General features: G+C 44.7%; 1 protein-coding gene across 1 annotated transcript in view; it reads left to right on the top strand.

Annotated features, from left to right (window-relative positions):
* LOC147709279 (voltage-gated delayed rectifier potassium channel KCNH1-like) overlaps window positions 1-22,666 on the top strand; it is an 815,455-nt gene that overhangs the window by 201,008 nt on the left and 591,781 nt on the right. The window contains exon 3 of the mRNA XM_086925924.1: window positions 4,451-4,574. Within this exon, the coding sequence (XP_086782050.1) occupies window positions 4,451-4,574 (124 nt within the window). The remainder of the gene's footprint in view (window positions 1-4,450; window positions 4,575-22,666) is intronic.

Raw genomic sequence — 22,666 nt, 5'->3', positions numbered from 1 at the left:
CATCGCAAGACCTCTGCAACTCCCTGGCTTCATACTTCCACAACAAGATCGCGGACATACACAACAGCTTCAACAACCAACCAACGCACACCATGACCGAACAACCACCCCCCACCACCACCCTCCACGCCTGGACCCCGATCAGCACCGAAGACACCATCCGCACGATGAACTCCATCCACTCCGGATCACCGACCGACCCCTGCCCTCACCACGTCTTCAACAAAGCCGACGCTGTCATCGCACCCCACCTGCGAGACATCATCAACACATCCCTCGACACCACCATCTTCCCCGAGAGCTGGAAACACGCCGAACTCAGCGCCCTACTCAAGAAACCAACAGCGGACCCCACCGACCTCAAGAACTACCGCCCCATCTCGCTCCTCCCGTTTCCAGCCAAAGTCATCGAGAAGACCGTCAACAAGCAGATGGCCGCTTTCCTCGAGACGAACGGATCCCTCGACCCCTCACAGTCCGGCTTCCGAGCCAACCACAGCACCGAGACCGCCCTCATCGCCGCCACCGACGACATCCGAGCCCTGATGGACAATGGAGAAACAGCGGCCCTCATCCTCCTAGACCTCTCCGCGGCATTCGACACGGTCTGCCACCGCACCCTAGTGCAGCGCCTCAGCAACGTCGGAATCCAGGACAAGGCGCTGGAGTGGATCACCTCCTTCCTCGACGGGAGAACACAGAGAGTCCGCCTACCACCGTACAAGTCAGAGGCCACCGAAGTCATCTGCGGCGTCCCCCAAGGATCATCTCTGAGCCCCACCCTCTTCAACGTCTACATGAGCCCCCTCGCGGCCATCGTACGCAAACACAACCTCAGCATAATCTCCTACGCCGACGACACCCAGCTGATCCTCTCCCTGACCAACGACCCCGCCGCCGCCAGAGCCAACCTGCACGAAGGGATGAAAGAGGTAGCCGAGTGGATGACGACCAGCCGCCTGAAACTGAACTCGGACAAGACGGAGGTCCTCATCCTGGGCCCCTCTCCCTCCGCCTGGGACGACTCCTGGTGGCCTCCCGCCCTGGGCACCGCACCCAAACCGACAGACCATGCACGCAACCTGGGCTTCATCCTGGACTCCTCCCTCTCCATGACCAGGCAAGTCAACAACGTCTCCTCGGCATGCTTCAACATCCTACGCATGCTACGGAAGATCTTCTGGTGGATCCCCACCGAGACCAGGAAGACCGTCACCCAGGCCCTCGTCACCAGCCGACTGGACTACGGCAACGCCCTCTACGCCGGGACCACCGCCAAGCTCCAGAAGAGACTCCAGCGGATCCAGAACGCCTCAGCCAGACTCATCCTCGACATCCCACGAACCAGCCACATCTCCGGACATCTGCGAGACCTTCACTGGCTCCCCGTCAACAAAAGAATCACCTTCCGCCTCCTCACCCACGCACACAAAGCCCTACACGACCAAGGCCCGAGCTACCTCAACAGCCGAGTCAACTTCTACGCTCCCAAACGCCACCTCCGATCAGCCAACCACGCCCTCGCCGCCGTCCCCCGCATCCGAAGAGCGACTACAGGAGGAAGGTCCTTCTCCCACCTGGCCGCCAAGACCTGGAACTCCCTCCCGACCGACCTGCGCCTGACCCAAGACCACCTCTCCTTCAGGAAGAAGCTGAAGACCTGGCTGTTCGAGCAGTAGCGGCTCCCCCCCCCCCAGCGCCTTGAGACCCCACGGGTATGTAGCGCGCTTTATAAGTGTCACTGATTGATTGATTGATTAATGCTGTGTTTTTCAAAGAAACATTTATACAAAACTCGTTGAGAAATCTCATAGGGGGTGTTCTAGAGCCCAATAATTGCACTGGGGGGAAGGTGGGGGAGGTCCAAATTCTCTTTCACGCTCACCAACTTAAAGTTGGCAAGTCATGCCGGAGAACAAAACTCCACCACACAGCGGCTGGCAGTGTTTTTCTGGAACTCCATGTTCCAAGCGGAATGCAGAGTAGGCAAAACTCTGCGCACTCCCCTGGAGGTGCAGAATTATTCTCCCAACCCTAGTGTATGACATTGCAGTCTGAAGTGGTGTGAGATGCCAATTACTAGAGCTAAACAATATTCCTTAATAAAAAGATAGAACCAAGATGATAGCTAAGGAAATCAGTGAACAGCTGGAACAACCTTAAACAGTGTCCCATCCGCAGTAGGTGTTTGAGTTTGACTTTTTTGCCCAGGGCACTTTAATATTATATACTAACAACAAGAGAGTAAGGATCCTCATAGGTCACTCCTATATCCCATGTAAATTATGCAACAACAACTAAAGAGTGACTGGCCGGTGCCGTGGTCAGAAATTGAAAACCAAACCACCCCAAAAAAACACAGACTCACACCATCAGTGATGAGACTTAGACAAGAGAAAAAGCAAATAATGAGTGAAACACATGCACTGATGGAAGAAAGAAATAACTTATTTTTTAAGAAGAACCCTCACTCACCCTAGTGGTGACATGCTTCATCATGGGGTTCCCACTGGAGGAACCGAATGTCCCTCCAGTGTGCTTCAACGCCTGAATTACAGCGGAGCTGGTTGTTGTGAAAAAAAGTTATTTGCAATTTGTGTTGCGTGAAATACTTTAATATTATAGCAAGTGCCGCATATGACTGTGCAACGTCTTCAGTAACACAGATCACATTGGCACAATAACAAGAGGGTACTCCCTCCTTTGCATAGGATTGTGACACAGGAAAAAGAAGGAATCCTTTGCTCTCATGCTGTGTTACAGATGCTGGTACAGATGTAAGAAAGCTGTTGGGAGGCACACTGATTGTCTACCACTATGAGGTGGTGCAAAGACATTGCGCCCCTCAAGGCACCTCTAGGCTTTGAGAAAGGTAACCCTACATTCCTCCAGGCATCCCTCCAGTGACATGTGCAGTAACATACTATACCCACTTGTGTGGTAATGGAGGGACAGAGGGTCCCTGCATTCTCCTTGATAGGGAAGCCAGTCGACCACTTGCAGTGAAAGGCAGACTGACAGCATGAAACATCTGGCCCACCTTTCACTAATGTGCTATTTGCTGTGCAGATGCTGGTTTGTGGTGGACTTGGAACAGCACATTATTTGTAATAGGGGGCACTATCTTGGTCTGTATCCTAGACACTCAGTACAGGTGAGCCATGGTGCCCAAATGTACTATGAGTAAAACAGCCTTGTCTGTTTTTTCACTATGAATGACAGTCAATAAATCACTGGTCAGTGCTTTCTCTTTAAAAAACAAGATTACTTTAATACACATACAACTATATTATGCACAAAATTAAAAATATTTTCAAAATTGTTAGAAATGGGATTCCTGGTTGTCTGAGGTATAAACCCAGGAAACGCAGGAACCATGACTCTAGTCAGGATGAGCTAGACTAGACACTAAAAGATAGTCTTTACGCACCCTCTGGTAGCTTGACACAGAGCAGTCAGGCTTATCTAAAGAGACAATGTGTAAAGTATTTGTGTAGGACATACACGCACACACACACACACACACAGTAATACAATGAATACACGAAAAAATAATCAACACAGATTTAGAAAAAAAGAGACTATTTATCTGAGTAAAATAAGACCAAAACAGCAAAAATCCAATCAGTCGAAGTTGAGATATGAATTTGTAAAGATTAAATGCAAAAAGAGTGTTTAGAGGTTACTAGTGGTCAAAAGGTTACTTGAGGTCGTAATGGACTGGGGCAAATCCCAAGTTTAAGCTGACCGCGATAGAGGATAAGCCGGCTACAGGACCCAAGCAGGACCCACTATGAAAATACCTTCAATGGGGCAAAGTGTGCACCCTGAGGACTTGATGCGTCAATCTTTTCCTTGCAGTCGAACAGCTTCTGCATTGGTGTGGAAGAGGGATGCATGAATTCTGATCAGTGCAAAGGTGACAATGCATTCGTTTTGAAGAAAACCGCTGCAGAACCCATTTCTCAGGCCCAGAATATAGAGGGGACACTTCAGGCAAGGGGTGGACTCACAGAAGGCAGTCAGCAGTCAGGGAGCAGCAGGCAGCAGGGCCACAATCAGAAAAGCAGTGCATCCAGAAAAGAAGCCCAGTTGAGTCCTTTAAGCAGCACATCAGTCTTTCTGGCAGAGGTTCAGTTCAAGATCCAAAAGTGCCTGAATTTTGGGGGTCACGAAATAAACTCACATTTGAAATAATATCATATTCTATTCAAACTGTTTTTTGTTACTGCCCGTGATCTATCATTACAATTGCCCTGTAACTCCACAACTCGCGAGCATTGTTTCTGTAAACCTCACTCTGTCTTAGGGTCCATGAATTGCCTTGATAACTATGGTCTCTTGAGACTATGCTACTGATGGTTCAATTTATATTTGGCAAAAGATATGTAAATATTAATGTAATGCATAGGTGTACTCATCAATTCTTTTTCTATGCTCTCTTAAACAGATACAAATTTTGTCTTGGGTAATGCCCAGATAGTGGATTGGCCAATCGTGTACAGCAACGATGGATTTTGCAAGCTATCGGGATATCATAGAGCGGAAGTTATGCAAAAAAGTAGCACCTGCAGGTTTGTTTGAACATGGATTCTCTCTGTTACAAATTTTCCTAAAGTGATTCTATCAATTGTGATTGGAGTTCATGCAGAGGGGTGATTTACTTCCTGTTTCAGGGCCATGCTAGGCCTGGACCACAGAGTTATAGCTACAAACACAAGCACCACTCCAAACAATGTGGTCTTGGACTCCATTGACAGGATGGCATAGCGAAAAGAAAGGAGCAGTCGGGGAGCTCCTGCATGATGGTAACTCACTCCCTGCCTCAGGGCCATGCTAGGTCTGGACCACAGAGTTATAGCAACAATGTGATCATTCATGACGGAGAGGAGTATATAACATGGACAACTTCCTGTCGGCTACTTTCACATCTCTGTGCCATCCTCCAGACAGACTCCACGAGCCACACTTTGTGGACTGGTGTTGTAGCGTTCTAATCTAGGATCCTGATCGATACTGTGACCTTATGCCCCTATTCGGCTATAAATCCATTTATTCCCTATATTGGCATAACCGTTCAAGTGCAATATTCAGAAACTCGTCTCTGGCCTCACACGAACAGAGCCACATTCCAGAATAGCTTTCTCTGCCACTTCCTTTGCAACCAATTAGTGCAATGACATAGCAGAAGTTACTATCTGAGATTCCTAGATTAACACTCCGAGTTCTTCAACAAGATAAAAACTCAGCAAACCTGGAAATCCCCGCTTGCTGTGTTTTGATTAGTAATAGAACTCTAATGAGCACTGATAGACGATCACTTCCTAGTGACATCTTTATTGACGTCTTATGTCCAAAAACTTACGTCAAACAAGGCACCTTTCAGGTATAAATATTACCAACGTTGCCTTAAGCAAACGCTAGCTGCCTCAATGCCATCGCGACTGTTTCGCTGAAGCTGATGCTGCCAGCTATCTCGCTGCTGCTGAAGAAGCTGTCATGCTGATGATACCATAGCTGCTATCGCTACTGCTATCGCTGTTAACTAGCGAACGATGGTGTGGTGAACTTAGGAGCTGAACAGCCGTCCCCTGCAAAGAGCCCAGCAGATGCAAGCTGCCCGCGGACGCTGCCCCTCCTCCTCCTCCTCGACGCGCTGAAGAAGAGACGCTGCCTTTCTCCTGCAGAGAAATCCAGCTCCGGCGTTTCTAGTCTACCCTTGCGGGTGACAGGGATATCGAGCCCTGAGGGAGATACCAGACCTCCATCATTCTATTCCAGAGGTATGGTGTTGACTAAACCCTTGAGAGAGAATTCTTGAAGCAAACCTTGGCAAAACCAACTTAACTTAAAGCTACTTACTTACTCCCCTCCCAAGTATTAGGCTTAGGTCAGGTACACTGGGGTAGGCGTAGTTAGAAGCACCAGTTGAGTATTTTAGCCTAATGTATATATGAATGTATATATGTTTTATTCATTTTAAACCATTGTATGGCTAAGAAACCATATCAATGCTTTTACAGTATTATTTCGCAATACTTATCTTACTGTACGTACTTTTTATAATAACAAAACTTGCAATTGTGGCAATTCATTTCTCTTGTACGAGAAGAAAGACTGTTCAATAAATGTTACCTTTTATTGACAACGCCCGTCTCTCTATTCTCTACATATTGTGAAAGTAATCTGCACCAACCTGACTGAGTAAAATAACTGTCTATTGTTTCACACGACCCTAGAGATTGACTCTTGATCTGAGGAGCAAAGTTGTCATGTTGCACGGTTGTTGGAAAACTGAATCCCTTCTTGTCTGTGCCAGGGAAGCTGATCACTTCCTATTTCAGTCAAGAAAGTTTCCAGTGACCTCTGAGCTAGTTGGTAACAAACCCAATTAAGTTTAGCATAGTCAGTAGAGGCCTGGAAGATCCGCACTTCTACGTCGATACTACTGTTTATGTTATTCCAATGCGCAGGGCCTATTGGGAAAATAGGAACTACACTACATGGCGCCCAACGTTTGGTAAGGCGATAAACTAACGCAAGACGTTAGAGTAACTCAGTCGTGCATTTTTCACACAGACCCCTTTCTCCCGTAAATACTCCAATAGACGTCTGGAGTGGGTGAAAGGTTAAAATCCGCCCGAACTCAGTAGGAAGAGATTCCTATGTAAAGCTCTGGTTTATTCAACGTTGAAGGATACAGTGTTCCAAAATATTGTGCACCTAATCTTTGTCTCCTTGGAGACCTACTCTGCAAAAACCTTCCTGACAATAAAATGTCAGACAGTGAAGAAGAAAGGGAAGCAGCTAGGCTGGCAACCCTACTAATAGAGGAAGACTCGAGTCTCCTACAGACAGACCCGAATGCTATCGACATCCCGGTCCACTTAAGAAAATCTATAACTTTGAAACTTATAGAAAACGGACTGACACCACAAGGTGGTACAGTAATTTTCGTGATAGAGGCACACGAATATCGGCAGACAGAGGTATTCTATTCATGGATAAACTTTCCAGCGGCAAACGTTAGAACAAAAGAGTTTCACTATTACAAAATAGAGAAACCTCCGGATGAGTACGCTCCTTTCGAGGAGACTGAAATCCCACTAAAATTCCAAGAGCACCTGCTCTGGTTTAATGGCGCCCTAAAACATAATGATCATATTACCAGGCTCTGTCCACTAGGTAGACCAGGAGCAACGTGGCCGGTTCTAGCCAGCTACACACCACATCCGGACATTGCAAAAATGTCTAGAGAAGAGCTGTTAGTACAGCTAAAAACACTTATAAAAATACATAGGCAATTAGTCCAATATGTAATGCGGACTGCAACAGTCCAACCAGCTGTTAATGCACCACAGCTGACCCCTCATCAGGGGAACACTAATAAAATTACACCACAGAACATACAGTCATGTCTTGGTAAAACACCCGTAAAACGGGAACAAATTCCTTTGTGGTTAGCACAGAAAATCACTCAAATAGAGGCAGTATTTCCGGATACTACCCCTATTGAGAAACACAGAATCTTGACCATCTGCCTTCCTATGGGAATCGCACCACACGTGGAGGACTGCGACACTTGGGGTACAGTCTTTGCTTCCATTTACACAAAAACACATGGTGTTCCGTCTATGGCGGTAATACCAGATGTGCTAAAACAGATTCAGAATGAATACGGTCCAGAGCCCGCTTTAACTCTTGGTATGAAATTACTGAAAGACTTCGAGCAGGTCTCGGCTATATTATTAGCCAACATAAAGGGAGAAGCAGCATCTGTGGCGATCCGCCAGAAGTTGAAGGAAACAGATATAACAGATCAACCAGTTGAGCTTGCCAAAATCATAGAGAAATGCTATGAAGAATTAGGTAGAGACAGCTTGGGTGGGAAACCAGTAAAGCCCCAACTGCTCGAAAATCCTGAAAAATTATTTATTAAAAATAATTTAAATACTCCTAAAAAGAGCTGGGATGGAAATAAACAATCCACTCCCAAGGAAAAAGTTTTCCAGTCCAGAGGAAGGTCTTCCCGACGGAGAGAAAGAACTTCGACTCGAGAACACCAGTCTCCCCAGAGGGAGCCCTCTGAGAAAAGATACAACCTTAGAAATAGGGATAATTTGAAAAAACCTGATAGATATCAAAGTATTGATACACGTCCCTCTCGATCTTTTTCGCAGAAATCGGAAAGAAGAGGACGGTCAGACCCAGGAGAGCACACCAAGTCCAAAGACAAGGAACCTGCTCAGAGTAAAAAATCTCAATTTCCAAAAAAGAAGGTAGCCATTATTAGAGTAATCAACCATGCCGAGAATACTGAGGACACAGTTGAAAAACGGGGAGTGGGCATTGACAATGTTGGACAGTGCAGCAGAAATCAGTATAGCCCGCAAGATCTTGATGAGTCATCTGGAGACAGTGGACACGAATGAATACATTCAGGTTGAAACTGCCGACACCAGACTTAGCGAGCCCCATAAAATATACGAAATAACATTGCGTATAGAGGGTGATAAGACTAGGAAAATAAAGGGTCTATTTTGGGATAAACTCTCAAAAGGCTATGATATTCTGTTAGCTGAAAAAGATTGGCCCCCAGAGTTTGTCAGGGAGTGCCCTCGTGGCGAAGAAATGATTATGCCTGCCTTCTCGAATCACATTCCGATTCACAAAAAATATACATATGCAAGGAAATGGGCAGTAGCCCAGGCACCGGCATTATATAAAAATCATGTAGGATGGGATGAGGACTCACCTCCTCACAAAATCCAGTTAAAAAGTGAACCAACTGCCCAACGGCAGTATCCCATTAAGCAAGAAGCTAAAAAACAAGTCAGGGAGATCTTAGATCAACTTGAATACCAGGGGGTGATTGAAACATGCGCCTCTCAAATGAACAATCCTTTGTTTCCTGTCTCCAAACCAGACAATTCATATCGTCTAGTTTTGGACTACAGACACCTTAATGCATGTTGCAAAACTTTTGCAGTACAAAACTCGCATAGTGCAGCCCTAACGAATAACATAGTTAGGAAAAAATATAAAACGACATTAGACATATCTAATGGTTTCTTTTGTCAAAACATTGCGCCAGAAAGCAAATACTTGACCGCTTTCTCAGCATTTGGGTCGCAGAAAAAACTATTCTCAGCTAGGGTAACAGAGTTACTACAAATATATGATGATGAGGCATTATCTTACGTAGATGATATCTATCTCACAGACGACGACTTGGATACTCACTTGAAAAGAGTGAATCAATCAATCAATCAGTGACACTTATAGAGCGCGCTACATACCCGTAGGGTCTCAAGGCGCTGGGGGGGGGGGGAGCCGCTACTGCTCGAACAGCCAGGTCTTCAGCTTCTTCCTGAAGGAGAGGTGGTCTTGGGTCAGGCGCAGGTCGGGAGGGAGGGAGTTCCAGGTCTTGGCGGCCAGGTAGGAGAAGGACCTTCCTCCTGTAGTCGCTCTTCGGATGCGGGGGACGGCGGCGAGGGCGTGGTTGGCTGATCGGAGGTGGCGTTTGGGAGCGTAGAAGTTGACTCGGCTGTTGAGGTAGCTCGGGCCTTGGTCGTGTAGGGCTTTGTGTGCGTGGGTGAGGAGGCGGAAGGTGATTCTTTTGTTGACGGGGAGCCAGTGAAGGTCTCTCAGATGTCCGGAGATGTGGCTGGTTCGTGGGATGTCGAGGATGAGTCTGGCTGAGGCGTTCTGGATCCGCTGGAGTCTCTTCTGGAGCTTGGCGGTGGTACCGGCGTAGAGGGCGTTGCCGTAGTCCAGTCGGCTGGTGACGAGGGCCTGGGTGACGGTCTTCCTGGTCTCGGTGGGGATCCACCAGAAGATCTTCCGTAGCATGCGAAGGATGTTGAAGCATGCCGAGGAGACGTTGTTGACTTGCCTGGTCATGGAGAGGGAGGAGTCCAGGGTGAAGCCCAGGTTTCGTGCATGGTCTGTCGGTTTGGGTGCGGTGCCCAGGGTGGGAGGCCACCAGGAGTCGTCCCAGGCGGAGGGAGAGGAGCCCAGGATGAGGACCTCCGTCTTGTCCGAGTTCAGTTTCAGGCGGCTGGTCGTCATCCACTCGGCTACCTCTTTCATCCCTTCGTGTAGGTTGGCTCTGGCGGCGGCGGGGTCGTTGGTCAGGGAGAGGATCAGCTGGGTGTCGTCGGCGTAGGAGATTATGCTGAGGTTGTGTTTGCGTACGATGGCCGCGAGGGGGCTCATGTAGACGTTGAAGAGGGTGGGGCTCAGAGATGATCCTTGGGGGACGCCGCAGATGACTTCGGTGGCCTCTGACTTGTACGGTGGTAGGCGGACTCTCTGTGTTCTTCCGTCGAGGAAGGAGATGATCCATTCCAGCGCCTTGTCCTGGATTCCGACGTTGCTGAGGCGCCGTACTAGGGTGCGGTGGCAGACCGTGTCGAATGCCGCGGAGAGGTCTAGGAGGATGAGGGCCGCTGTTTCTCCGTTGTCCATCAGGGCTCGGATGTCATCGGTGGCGGCGATGAGGGCGGTCTCGGTGCTGTGGTTGGCTCGGAAGCCGGACTGTGAGGGGTCGAGGGATCCGTTCGTCTCGAGGAAAGCGGCCATCTGCTTGTTGACGGTTTTCTCGATGACTTTGGCTGGAAACGGGAGGAGCGAGATGGGGCGGTAATTCTTGAGGTCGGTGGGGTCCGCTGTTGGTTTCTTGAGTAGAGCGCTGAGTTCGGCGTGTTTCCAGCTCTCAGGGAAGGTGGCGGTGTCGAAGGATGTGTTGATGATGTCTCGCAGGTGGGGTGCGATGATAGCGTCGGCCTTGTTGAAGACGTGGTGAGGGCAGGGGTCGGTCGGTGATCCGGAATGGATGGAGTTCATCGTGCGGATGGTGTCTTCGGTGCTGATCGGGGTCCAGGCGTGGAGGGTGGTGGTGGGGGGTGGTTGTTCGGTCATGGTGTGCGTTGGTTGGTTGTTGAAGCTGTTGTGTATGTCCGCGATCTTGTTGTGGAAGTATGAAGCGAGGGAGTTGCAGAGGTCTTGCGATGGGGTGATGTCGTTGTTTCCGGCGCTGGAGTTGGAAAGCTCTTTCACGATGTTGAAGAGTTCCTTGCAGTTGTGTGCGTTGTTGTCCAACCGGTCCTTGAATGCTGTTTTCTTGGCGGCGCGAACACCATTATACTTGGGTTCGCAGCAGAGGGTTACAAATTCAACTTTAAAAAGTCTCGAATTGCCCATCTGACAGTACTATTCTTAGGGTACGAATTATCAAGTGAAGGAAAAAGCCTAGCGGACAACTTCTTAGAGAAGTGCGCTGTACTCCAAGCTCCAAAAACGCTGAAGAATTTACAATCCATACTAGGTTTTCTGAATTTCGGAAGAACTTACATTCTAAATTACGCAGAGAGGGTTAAACCTCTCTACGAACTAATAAAACCTGATTTTAAACAAATCACTTGGACTCAAAAACACACAGAAATTTTGAGATCACTGCAAACAGACATGTTAGCAAAAACAAAATTAGATACACGTGACAACACACGCGATCTTGTAATCCGAGTCATCCCAGGAAGATGCGGATTCACGTACCTAACCTCTAATGAGGGAGAAAAGGTACCAATTTCAATTAAATCTCACTTGTACACACAAGCAGAAAAAACATTCAGTCACACAGAAAGAACTGTGAAAGCAGTGCAAATTGCATTAGCAAATGAACGAGAACTAGCACACGGCAAAAGGATTAATATCCTCACAGCGGAATCCGCCTTTGAGGCGCTATTCAGCCCAGTAAACCTGCCAACAGTGTCACTGGATCCGAAATGGATACAGTATGTAGATTCTCTAGGAGCGGAAGATGTGAAATACTATTTCGCCCCGCAATTCGAAGAACTGAATGATTTAGAATATGAAGAAGAATATTCTCTGCCAATCGAACTTCTGCCTCTCCCACAGTACGCCTGTATAATCTATACAGATAGATTTGTACAGCATTTTAACGTAGAGAGCAAATCCTACGATGCAGCCTGTGCGATTATTAAAGGTCGTTGGCTGTGCGGTAAATTCAGACCGAAAGTAACAAAAACTGAATCAGTAAGAAACTGTTCGGCTCAGAGAGCTGAAATCAGATCTTTAAAGATGGCGCTCGAAAATTCAGAACGTGAATTCCCGACACTTATCGTGTGCGATTCTCATTTATGCGTCAACTCTTACAATAATAAACTACAGAGTTGGATTGAAAACGATTACAAAGATGACACAGGTGCCACAATAAAGCATAAATTGCTCTGGAAACAGGTAGCTCTTTTACAGAAAGAACTACAAAAGACTCACGTGATACACGCACAGAGTCTTCAACGTGATGGCGTTCACGTTGCAGGGAATTCATTGGCTAACACAGCCACAGCGGAAGCAACTAAACCGGCTTCCGTAGCCACAAAAAAGCGTACAGAAAAATACATAGAAGGGGAAACCATGCTGGCAGTAAAAACGACCGTAAAAGGCGACTGTGCAGCACTACCCGTGAACTATCCACTCAATTATGCATACGTAATCGATGCAAACTCCGTTCCTTTTGCTCGAATCCCTGGAGTGGGGGATAGGGTAATTCCAAACAGGGACCGGAGGGGCTTCCTATTACAGGAAGCACATATGGGGTTGGGTCTGAGACACCAAACAATCAGGGACTCTCTGAGAGAATTAGAATCAGAGTACTGGTGGCCGGAAATGAGTGAAGGCATTCATGAGTTTGCAAAAAACTGTGAAGACTGCAACAGAGATTGCAGTGGAGAACCGGCCAGTGTAGTGTCAGAAGCCCTAATAGAAAGCATTAGGCAATCTATCCGCGCTATCAAAAAAGAGAAACGTGTCCCATTGTACATCGTTAAGGCTAAACACACTTAAAAGATGTGGCCCCAGCGCTCGGCTGACGCTAGAACGGTTATAAAAGATCTGCGAGTCTTTATCGGCACATATGCAATTACCACGTTCCATTCTGACCAGGGTCCTGCTTTCAGCTCTCGAGCTTATAAGGAGGCCATGGCCGGCATGGGAATTGGGTTGCGGTATTCTTGTCCGTCGCACCCCGAAGGGAATAGTGTGGTAGAAAGAAAAAAACGAGACATAAAGCGATCTATAACAGCGAAGGTATTAGGTTCAGGCGCTGGGTGGGTCAAACATTTATTAAGTGTCCAGACCAGTCTTAACAATTTGCCAAGAAAATCTCTAAAAGGTTTCAGCCCATACGAACTATTGTTTGGAATTAGGATGAGAATTCAGGACTTAGATAGTCAGGTATCAGTGGTACAAGATAAGAAAACAGACTTTGACATCAAAGATCGTTTGGCTGTTTTACAGGAACTGAATGAAACAAGAAAATCCTTAAGCAACATAAAGTTAAAGCAACAGCCAGATACCACTGACGAGGCACCACAAGCAACAGCCCCAGCAAGGCCTGTCTGGATTCCAAAGATTGGGGATCTAGTCAGAGAAAAAATCGCGGTGAAGAAGGAATTTGGGCCTTCTTACAGAAAAGCATTACCTGTCTTGGCAATCACCGGAACAAGATCAGTTGTACTACCGCCCCTTGCTGGTAAAAAGGAGAACAGAGTCGTATCTATAGACCTGGTAAAACCACAAGCATGTGGCCTATAATCAACAGTAGGCCCAGTGGACTCCCAAGAAACAACAGAATACCCAAACTTGCAACAATCCAAGAGGTTCAAACTGAAAGACTAATCACATTCGATCAGCCTGCAGTGCACAGAGAAGGACTATGCAATAATGCCATGGAACTCGTGCCTCTTGAGACACAGATTGAAACAGTTCGTCAAGAAACACCAGTCTACAATAATGTGGCATCAGAAAGTGCTACCGAAAGACAGATTGAAAGAACAATCCCATCAATTGACAGAACTGCCTCTGGTTATTTCATCGACTTCGACAACTTTTCCGAGGATCAAAGTAACCCCGAAGTGATGCCAGAAACAAAAATGACTTCTAAAGAAACTACAACGGAACTCTTTCAACAAATCAAAGAATTATATCTGGATTCACCATTGATTGAGCATTGGATTACTTCAGGGATATTCATACTCCTACTATGCCTAATTTTAGTTTCAATTTTAGGAAAGTTTATTACAATTGAATGGACACAGCAAGTCAGAACATCAACCTAGTCCTCAAACCACACAGATCATCCCACGTGAAGAAAAGAGAACTGTCAACAGTAACTGTCACAGCCATTCCAATACCTGGTGGGGTAGTATGGGAGAAAACTGACTATGAGATCTATGGTCCGGTCGAGATCCTGAAGTATCCTCATCAACTGAAGGTTTCCTTAAGTGACTTTGTAAAACCTAGTACATTCTCTGATGATTGGGACTTTAACAGTATTAATGACATGATGTCTGATTTAGTAATGTCAGCTAGATTCACAGAACATGATTATTTACAAGGTTCGTCTAGTTATGAACAGTTATTCTGTTTTACACATTATGGCGATCATTATTTGCATAAATCTGCACAGCCTAGAAATGTTTTTAAGTATAATCAATGGGAACATTGTGCTACACCACCTAAAAGCAGTTCTAAGACATTCTTTGAGAAATTCAAGTACTTCTCAGGGTTTAACACCAGTGATGCAGAAACGTTTTATTACAAACTGTTAGATAAAACAGGAATGAAAACAATGCTGACAAACACTAAATTAATATATTCAGAAGCATTTTATGAAAAAATGATGACATTTGGTTTTGATTATTGGAAAAATAACATTGAAACAAAAACAATTTGGGGTACGAAAGATTGGCAGGTACAAGGCCTTGAAGCACTATTCAGAACCTGCATGATACCAGAACAAATGATGTTTTTAAATGACACCAAACATCCTGTCTTGGCCTAGCTAAGATCAAAGAACTTAACAGACCATCTATTCCAAAGCCAATACCTGAAAATGCAACAACAGATATTGAGATAGACGTATCAAAAATTTTACATTTTAACAGAACACATCCTGATTGGAAAAAGTGGTTAATCTGGCCTACTGACACAAACAACTGTCAAGATAGATTCCTGAATAAAACACAGGGGTTAAAAATGACCAGACAAGACCCTAGATACTCCCAGAGACAACATCCAGGGATAGTAACAACATACAGTGTAGGGAAACTCAGCCTCGAATGGCTAGGATCATCCACGCTGGCTGAAATTAAGCAACACTTTACTAAAAGATGGTGCTGATTTGCGCGATTTTATTATGGGACCACGCAAACAGCGTCAAAAGCGTTTCATGGCGGCCAGCATCTATGCTGCGTACAACGAGGCTTGGAAAGTCACACAAATTGAAACAGCAGAAAAAATACAAGAAATTGATCGTATTAATTTGGAAAAATCACTTTCTGTAGTGGACAATGGGTTAATGACTCTGTCCTCCAGAATATATTCGTTGGACAATATTGTATCCTCTGCCTTTGATATAATAGACAGAGACTTGCTAATGTTACAGCATGGCCAATCTCCATTACGTTCTATTGTACAATTGGGCTGGACGCTGCAAAATCTTTGTTCAGGCTATGTGCCTTGGCGTTTAATCAACACAACGTCATTGTTTTCCATTTTTAACCTTACTGATAAACAAATCAGTTTGGCACAGAAAGGAGCAGACTATACAATCCTGAGCATCGAAAAACTTGAGAGATTACCATTGACAATGTCATAAAGTCCTGTCATTGAATGGATAATACACAGAATTATCACTATTCCGATAACAACTTTCCGATTTAAAAAATGCCTTGAATTAATACCTACTGGCCAGTATGAACGATTGGGTAAAGGTTATGTGAAATCAGAATGGAAATTACCATACACACATTCATGCTATAGTGACAGCGACAAAAATGTATTTCTTAGTGGTGAAAATTGTAAACATTCACTAAGCGGTATACTTTTGTGCCAGGGTATTAATTTACACGGAGCCTGTGAAGGTAATTCTAACAACCTTTCATGCCACCAGCTTGTCACACCTGCAACGCAGATAGAGCCCTTCTTTATGCAACTTTCGAATGGGAGTTACATTCTAAGAACGGATCACAGATGTTGTGGCCTTGTTCCAGGGAAAAGTTATCTCGTAAGCGTAACATCCATGGTCAAATGCTGTATGCAAGCATTGTTCCCGAGCGGGCCTGGAGACACTGAGACTCCCATCTGGCCTCGTCTGCATTTCTCTTCTATACGAATTGATACTTTAAGCAAAATGAAATCTGTGCTTTTACAGACAACAGTGCCCATAACGTCATCAAAAGAGACGCATGATCTTCTAGTTGCAAGGACAGCTACGGAGGTTCATGACCTTTTATCAACAAATTGCCCCGTGCATTTCGTAGAAATGTTGAGCCAACTCCTTAACATGTCTAGTGCCACAGGCATCCCAGGCATATTTAAGACGATTTTTACGGGACTGCTTACACCATTTCAAGCAATTCTGGGAATCGTTCCAAATTTTGTCCACTCTGTTTTTGGCGGCATACCCCTATTTTTGGGACTTGTAGCAGGGATTTTATTTTTGACCCTCCTGCTTCGTTATGGCAAGCCACAGCTCAGACATGACTCCTATGGGAATGGAAGAAACAATCCTAGCAGTGCGCTACCGGGACAGAATAACTAGAGTCCTTGGATTGGCCAGGCTGAGAGATCTAAACATGACCTGGTTCCTTTCATTCAGACCGATATGGCAATCCTGCATCTTACCTGTACTACGATGTATGCTATGCGGAGATGAGTGTGTGTTGGACATCTGTCTTTCACTTCCATCAGCAGTACCAATGGATATCGATACTTTGCTCAGTTCGATAACGGCTCACGCATTGTGTCGTCCCCACCGGCTACCAATCCTGATGACGGCATTCGTTGAGACTCCTGTGCTATGACTAGGTGGTAACAGTGGAGCGAGTGACAAAAGCAACATCACCCAGGTACGACCTTCTGTGAGCATTGCTGATCCCGACTTTGATGACAGCAATCATTCTCACACCTGCCAAGTTACAGCACTATCGAATTTGGTCGAACTGTCACCTGATTTTGTAGACCAATTCTTTGAGAGCCTGTCTGATATGGTGTTCTCACCCGAACAGAAATAATAACTTTGGAGAAGCATTCCGACACACAGCGTTCCCATGAACTCTGAATTCGGCCTTCAGTTTTGAACAACAAAAACTGCTAAAAGCGTTGGAACTCTATTTTCCCCGTTCAGGCATTAATTCTTTTGAATTGAACACTTTTAATATTCACCTTTTTTTGGCACGAAAAAATTCTTTGCTTAAAGTAAAACTATTCTTAGAGAACAGAAGCGTCAACTTCTATTTTTAAACACATCTAGAGACATAATAATTTTACACCAGCCTCTAGCACATTTTATTGCAATGCATTTATATGTGATGAAATTATCTCACCCTTCTTCTGTTTCAGAGATATTTCATGTGTAATTCTTTTTGCATAATCGTTCATTGATTTCATATGCTATAATTTTTGAATGATTCCTATGCTTCAAAAACGTACAGTATCTAAATTTTCACGTATTACAAATACGCCTATTTCAAATGCATATATGTATTTTGGGGTGGGCAATGTTACACATGCGTCTTATTGCTCTAGTTTTAGTAATTTGATGGACATGAATTCGTGGAGTGGGTGTAGCGTTCTAATCTAGGATCCTGATCGATACTGTGACCTTATGCCCCTATTCGGCTATAAATCCATTTATTCCCTATATTGGCATAACCGTTCAAGTGCAATATTCAGAAACTCGTCTCTGGCCTCACACGAACAGAGCCGCATTCCAGAATAGCTTTCTCTGCCACTTCCTTTGCAACCAATTAGTGCAATGACATAGCAGAAGGTACTATCTGAGATTCCTAGATTAACACTCCGAGTTCTTCAACAAGATAAAAACTCAGCAAACCTGGAAATCCCCGCTTGCTGTGTTTTGATTAGTAATAGAACTCTAATGAGCACTGATAGACGATCACTTCCTAGTGAAATCATTCTTGACGTCTTATGTGCAAAAACGTACGTCAAACAAGGCACCTTTCAGGTATAAATATTACCAACGTTGCCTTAAGCAAACGCTAGCTGCCTCAATGCCATCGCTACTGTTTCGCTGAAGCTGATGCTGCCAGCTATCTCGCTGCTGCTGAAGAAGCTGTTATGCTGATGATACCATAGCTGCTATAGCTACTGCTATCGCTGTTAACTAGCGAACGATGGTGTGGTGAACTTAGGAGCTGAACAGCCGTCCCCTGCAAAGAGCCCAGCAGATGCAAGCTGCCCGCGGACGCTGCCCCTCCTCCTCCTCGACGCGCTGAAGAAGAGACGCTGCCTTTCTCCTGCAGAGAAATCCAGCTCCGGCGTTTCTAGTCTACCCTTGCGGGTGACTGGGATATCGAGCCCTGAGGGAGATACCAGACCTCCATCATTCTATTCCAGAGGTATGGTGTTGACTAAACCCTTGAGAGAGAATTCTTGAAGCAAACCTTGGCAAAACCAACTTAACTTAAAGCTACTTACTTACTCCCCTCCCAAGTATTAGGCTTAGGTCAGGTACACTGGGGTAGGCGTAGTTAGAAGCACCAGTTGAGTATTTTAGCCTAATGTATATATGAATGTATATATGTTTTATTCATTTTAAACCATTGTATGGCTAAGAAACCATATCAATGCTTTTACAGTATTATTTCGCAATACTTATCTTACTGTACGTACTTTTTATAATAACAAGTCTTGCAATTGTGGCAATTCATTTCTCTTGTACGAGAAGAAAGACTGTTCAATAAATGTTACCTTTTATTGACAACGCCCGTCTCTCTATTCTCTACATATTGTGAAAGTAATCTGCACCAACCTGACTGAGTAAAATAACTGTCTATTGTTTCACACGACCCTAGAGATTGACTCTTGATCTGAGGAGCAAAGTTGTCATGTTGCACGGTTGTTGGAAAACTGAATCCCTTCTTGTCTGTGCCAGGGAAGCTGATCACTTCCTATTTCAGTCAAGAAAGTTTCCAGGGACCTCTGAGCTAGTTAGTAACAAACCCAATTAAGTTTAGCATAGTCAGTAGAGGCCTGGAAGATCCGCACTTCTACGTCGATACTACTGTTTATGTTATTCCAATGCGCAGGGCCTATTGGGAAAATAGGAACTACACTACAGTGTAAAATGCAAAAATTAAGAAATGGTGCAAACAGATTTTGTTGTAATGGGGGGGGACTATCTTCGTCTGTACCCTACGCATTCAGATAAAGGTGATCCATAGCGCCAAATGTACTATGCGTAATATGGCCCTGGCTGTTTTTTCACTAGGAATGACAATCAATAAACCAATACATTATTGCTCTATGAGTTCTTTTTCTCTAAAAATCTAAATTATTTAAATTTACATAGTATGTATAAAATTGCAAATATTTTCAAAATGACAGCTGGAAACTCCAACTGGAATCCCTGCAAAAAAGTAGCACATGCTGGTTTGTTTGAACATGGATTCTCTCTGTTATAAATGTTCCTAAAGTGATTCCATCAATTGTGTTTGGAGTTCAGGCAGGGTGGTCCCCATCTCAGGGCCATGCAAGGTCTGAACCACAGAACTGTATCAACAATGTGACCATTCATCATGGAGAGGAGTCTATAGCATGTACCACTCCCTGTCTGCTCCTTTCATATCCCTGTTCCATCCTCACGAGACAAATGACTCAACGAGGCACATTTTGTGGACTGGGGCAAAATGCAAAAAATAGGAAATGGTGCAAACAGATTTTTCTCCAGTCCACATTACATAAAGACTATTACACCATTGTTAGAAAGGATAACCATAATTGAAAGCAATTCTACAAAATGTGATATCTTTGTCTCATAAACCATTTTAGGTGAACGTTCATGATAAATGATGAAACTCTTTTTATTCTACTTTATTCTGGTTTCACAGTAAGAAATGAAGTCAATAGCTTTTGTCCTGGACATGGCTCAATTTTAAACAGTTTAAAAGTTTATAATATATATTTGTCCCATTCTTCATTATTTAAAGGTAACAGAAATTGAGAATAACATTTTCTCTATGTTTGCCATGTTACCAATATTTTTCAAAATATGTACTGACGCAAACTCTGTTTTGCTCCGTGCCTTATTAGTAGGATAAGGTGCAAACACATGTGCTCCATTTCTGGTTTAGAGCAAAGCTTACTCTGTCATGTTTCTCAACCTTCAGCGTGGGGTTGGTTGCTTCTGTCAACCTATCGGTATAGGTTTAAATCCCTGCTCCCGCCTCCCACCACCGAAATAGGAGCCTGTCTTCTCCTCGTTGTCTAACCAGTGCACCTCATTTGCAGCAAAGATCCTCACTTTGGGGTGCAGTCCTGCCTGAAGGCAATGGGTACCACCCCTGACAACCCAGCACATAATTTACAGTATTGTTGACTACAAAACAAAAAACTTAGGGCCTCATTTATGAAAAGTGACGCATCGCTGCGAGAAAACAGTGATGCGTCACTTTTCATTGCGCCCTCCTTGTGACACCAATGATGTGTCATATTTACAGAATGACGCATCATGTTGCAAGGAGTTAAAGATACGTCAGTATTTCTGATGTATCTGTAGGCACAAAAATGACGCATTGCTGGAGTGTGTCACAAAAGTGACGCAACTCCATCAATGGGTCATTACACCTGGCCACATGAGCAAGTCCCATGAGACATGTACCTGCGTCAGTCTTACGCCTATCATGAGGCAGGCGTAAGATATTGGCTAATTTACGTCTTAGAAGTCGTGCTTTAAAATTTCATAGATTACGCTGCGCCTCTTCTACAAGGCTTACTTGCGTGGGAACACCCCGAATGCATACATTATACCTGGTGCAGGTATAATGTGGCGCAGGGGTTTACAAAGTGACACATCTACCTAGATGAGTCACTTTGTAAATATGGTGCAACAAGACAAGGCCGCTGATGCATCACAAAAAGTGATGCACCGGCGGCGCAAAAGTGACGCAAGGGCTCATAAATAAGCCCCTTACTTTATTTGTTACTTTCTTAGCAATGGGCATACCCATCCTGGTCCTGACTTGTGTCAGGGAGTTCACCTGAATGACACATGCATACCCAGATATGGGTCCCATACCTTGCTCCACCATAAGATTAGCACCTAACTAAGGAGGACCTACAAGTCTGAAACGTATGGGGTTGCTTGTGTCGCCTTACATAGGCATGACCAGGCAGTCTAGCTAGACTGTTCATGTGGGGTAGGCCAAGACTGATTTGCATGCGAGTGGGCTCTGTCTGAAAAGGGCCCAGTAGAATGGAATGTGACCCACAGAAAGGACTATCGGTTGTGTTCAAGCATTTCATCCATTTCATCCATCACTTTTTGCTTTTCTCAAGCATTACAATTAGTCGTTTGTCTCTTACTCTTCTTGGATTGTATACTGGCCTCTGTTATAGGTGCAAAGTCCTCTGCCTTTATTCAAAGATGATGTGAGTCTGAAGAGGTGCATGGTCTTGTGGACGCTGTTACATATTTTTTCATTAAACTAGGCTTACTGTATAGCTTGTTGCATAGATAGAATGACTGTTGCACGTGTTGCTTTTTTGCAGAGCTTTTGACATGTATACACGCATGAAGGCTTGTCATTCGCCATTGATCTGTTCAAATAATGCTCCCTCCTAACACAGCACAAAATATAGTTCAGTGGACCAGCCCACTTCAACCACTGGATGCCTTAGCTTTCAGTGACTCTGTTTTCCCTTGCACATGTGTGCATACACCTAAAAAATAGTTCCACAGAAATGGAACTTTTTAGATACTTGTCCTTCTTAGTGGCTGCTAGGCCCTATGTATAGTAGGGTGTTATCAACTATTTCCATAACACTCAAAACATGTATTGTAAGTTGCTATGTTGACTCATCACTTTCAACCAGCTTTAGAATATTTATCCTTTAGAAAAATAAGCACAGGGCATTAAAGTGGCATTTCTAGTTTGAAGCCACATCTCTTCAGCTTTGCGACTGACATCTTAAGCAGTTGCATCTCACTTGAGAGGGACCTCTAGTAATAACTTGAGGAACTGCAGCAGCTATGTAGCCTTTAAACTTCTTTTCAATACACTCGCGGTGAAGTTACATGTATTCATTATATGCAAAGATTTCATGTTTGAGTTATTCTGGATAGCTGTGAAATTGCCATTCCCCAATGGGGTGCACATCCTAATTCCTAAAAAAGAAAACGCTTAATGATGGAAGTCAGTCCATGGCAAATGTGATCTTATAGAAGGTAATATGTTTGTTTATTGCACTTGTTTGATGAAAACTTGGTTCAAGGTGCAAACACAGTTTCTCAAGATATCAACATTGTGTGCCTTTTGAACAACTCCGTCTTCTAAAGAGTAAATGTATACCCTGGAAGGTCTACCACACAATGTTACTCTTTTGTGAGGGCCTCTGTTGGTAACCTTACCCTCCCCATTGCACTCATCTGTCAGGATGCCTGTTGGTAGATTAGCACAGCTGCACCATTCCATTTCCATTGCACTCTTCTGTGTTGACTTCTGTAGCACTTCCATCTCCATTATAATCTTCTGTGAGGACAACGTTTGGCTACTTCAGCTTTAAAGTAATTGTATTCTCCTTTGAGGGCCTCTGTCAGCTGTATAGTAGAAATGCATGT

Source organism: Lissotriton vulgaris, chromosome 6, assembly GCF_964263255.1.
Source record: "Lissotriton vulgaris chromosome 6, aLisVul1.2, whole genome shotgun sequence".
Classification (NCBI taxonomy): Eukaryota; Metazoa; Chordata; class Amphibia; order Caudata; family Salamandridae; genus Lissotriton; species Lissotriton vulgaris.
The sequence above is the reverse complement of the archived record's forward strand: the minus strand, read 5'-3'. Positions and strand labels throughout refer to the sequence as shown.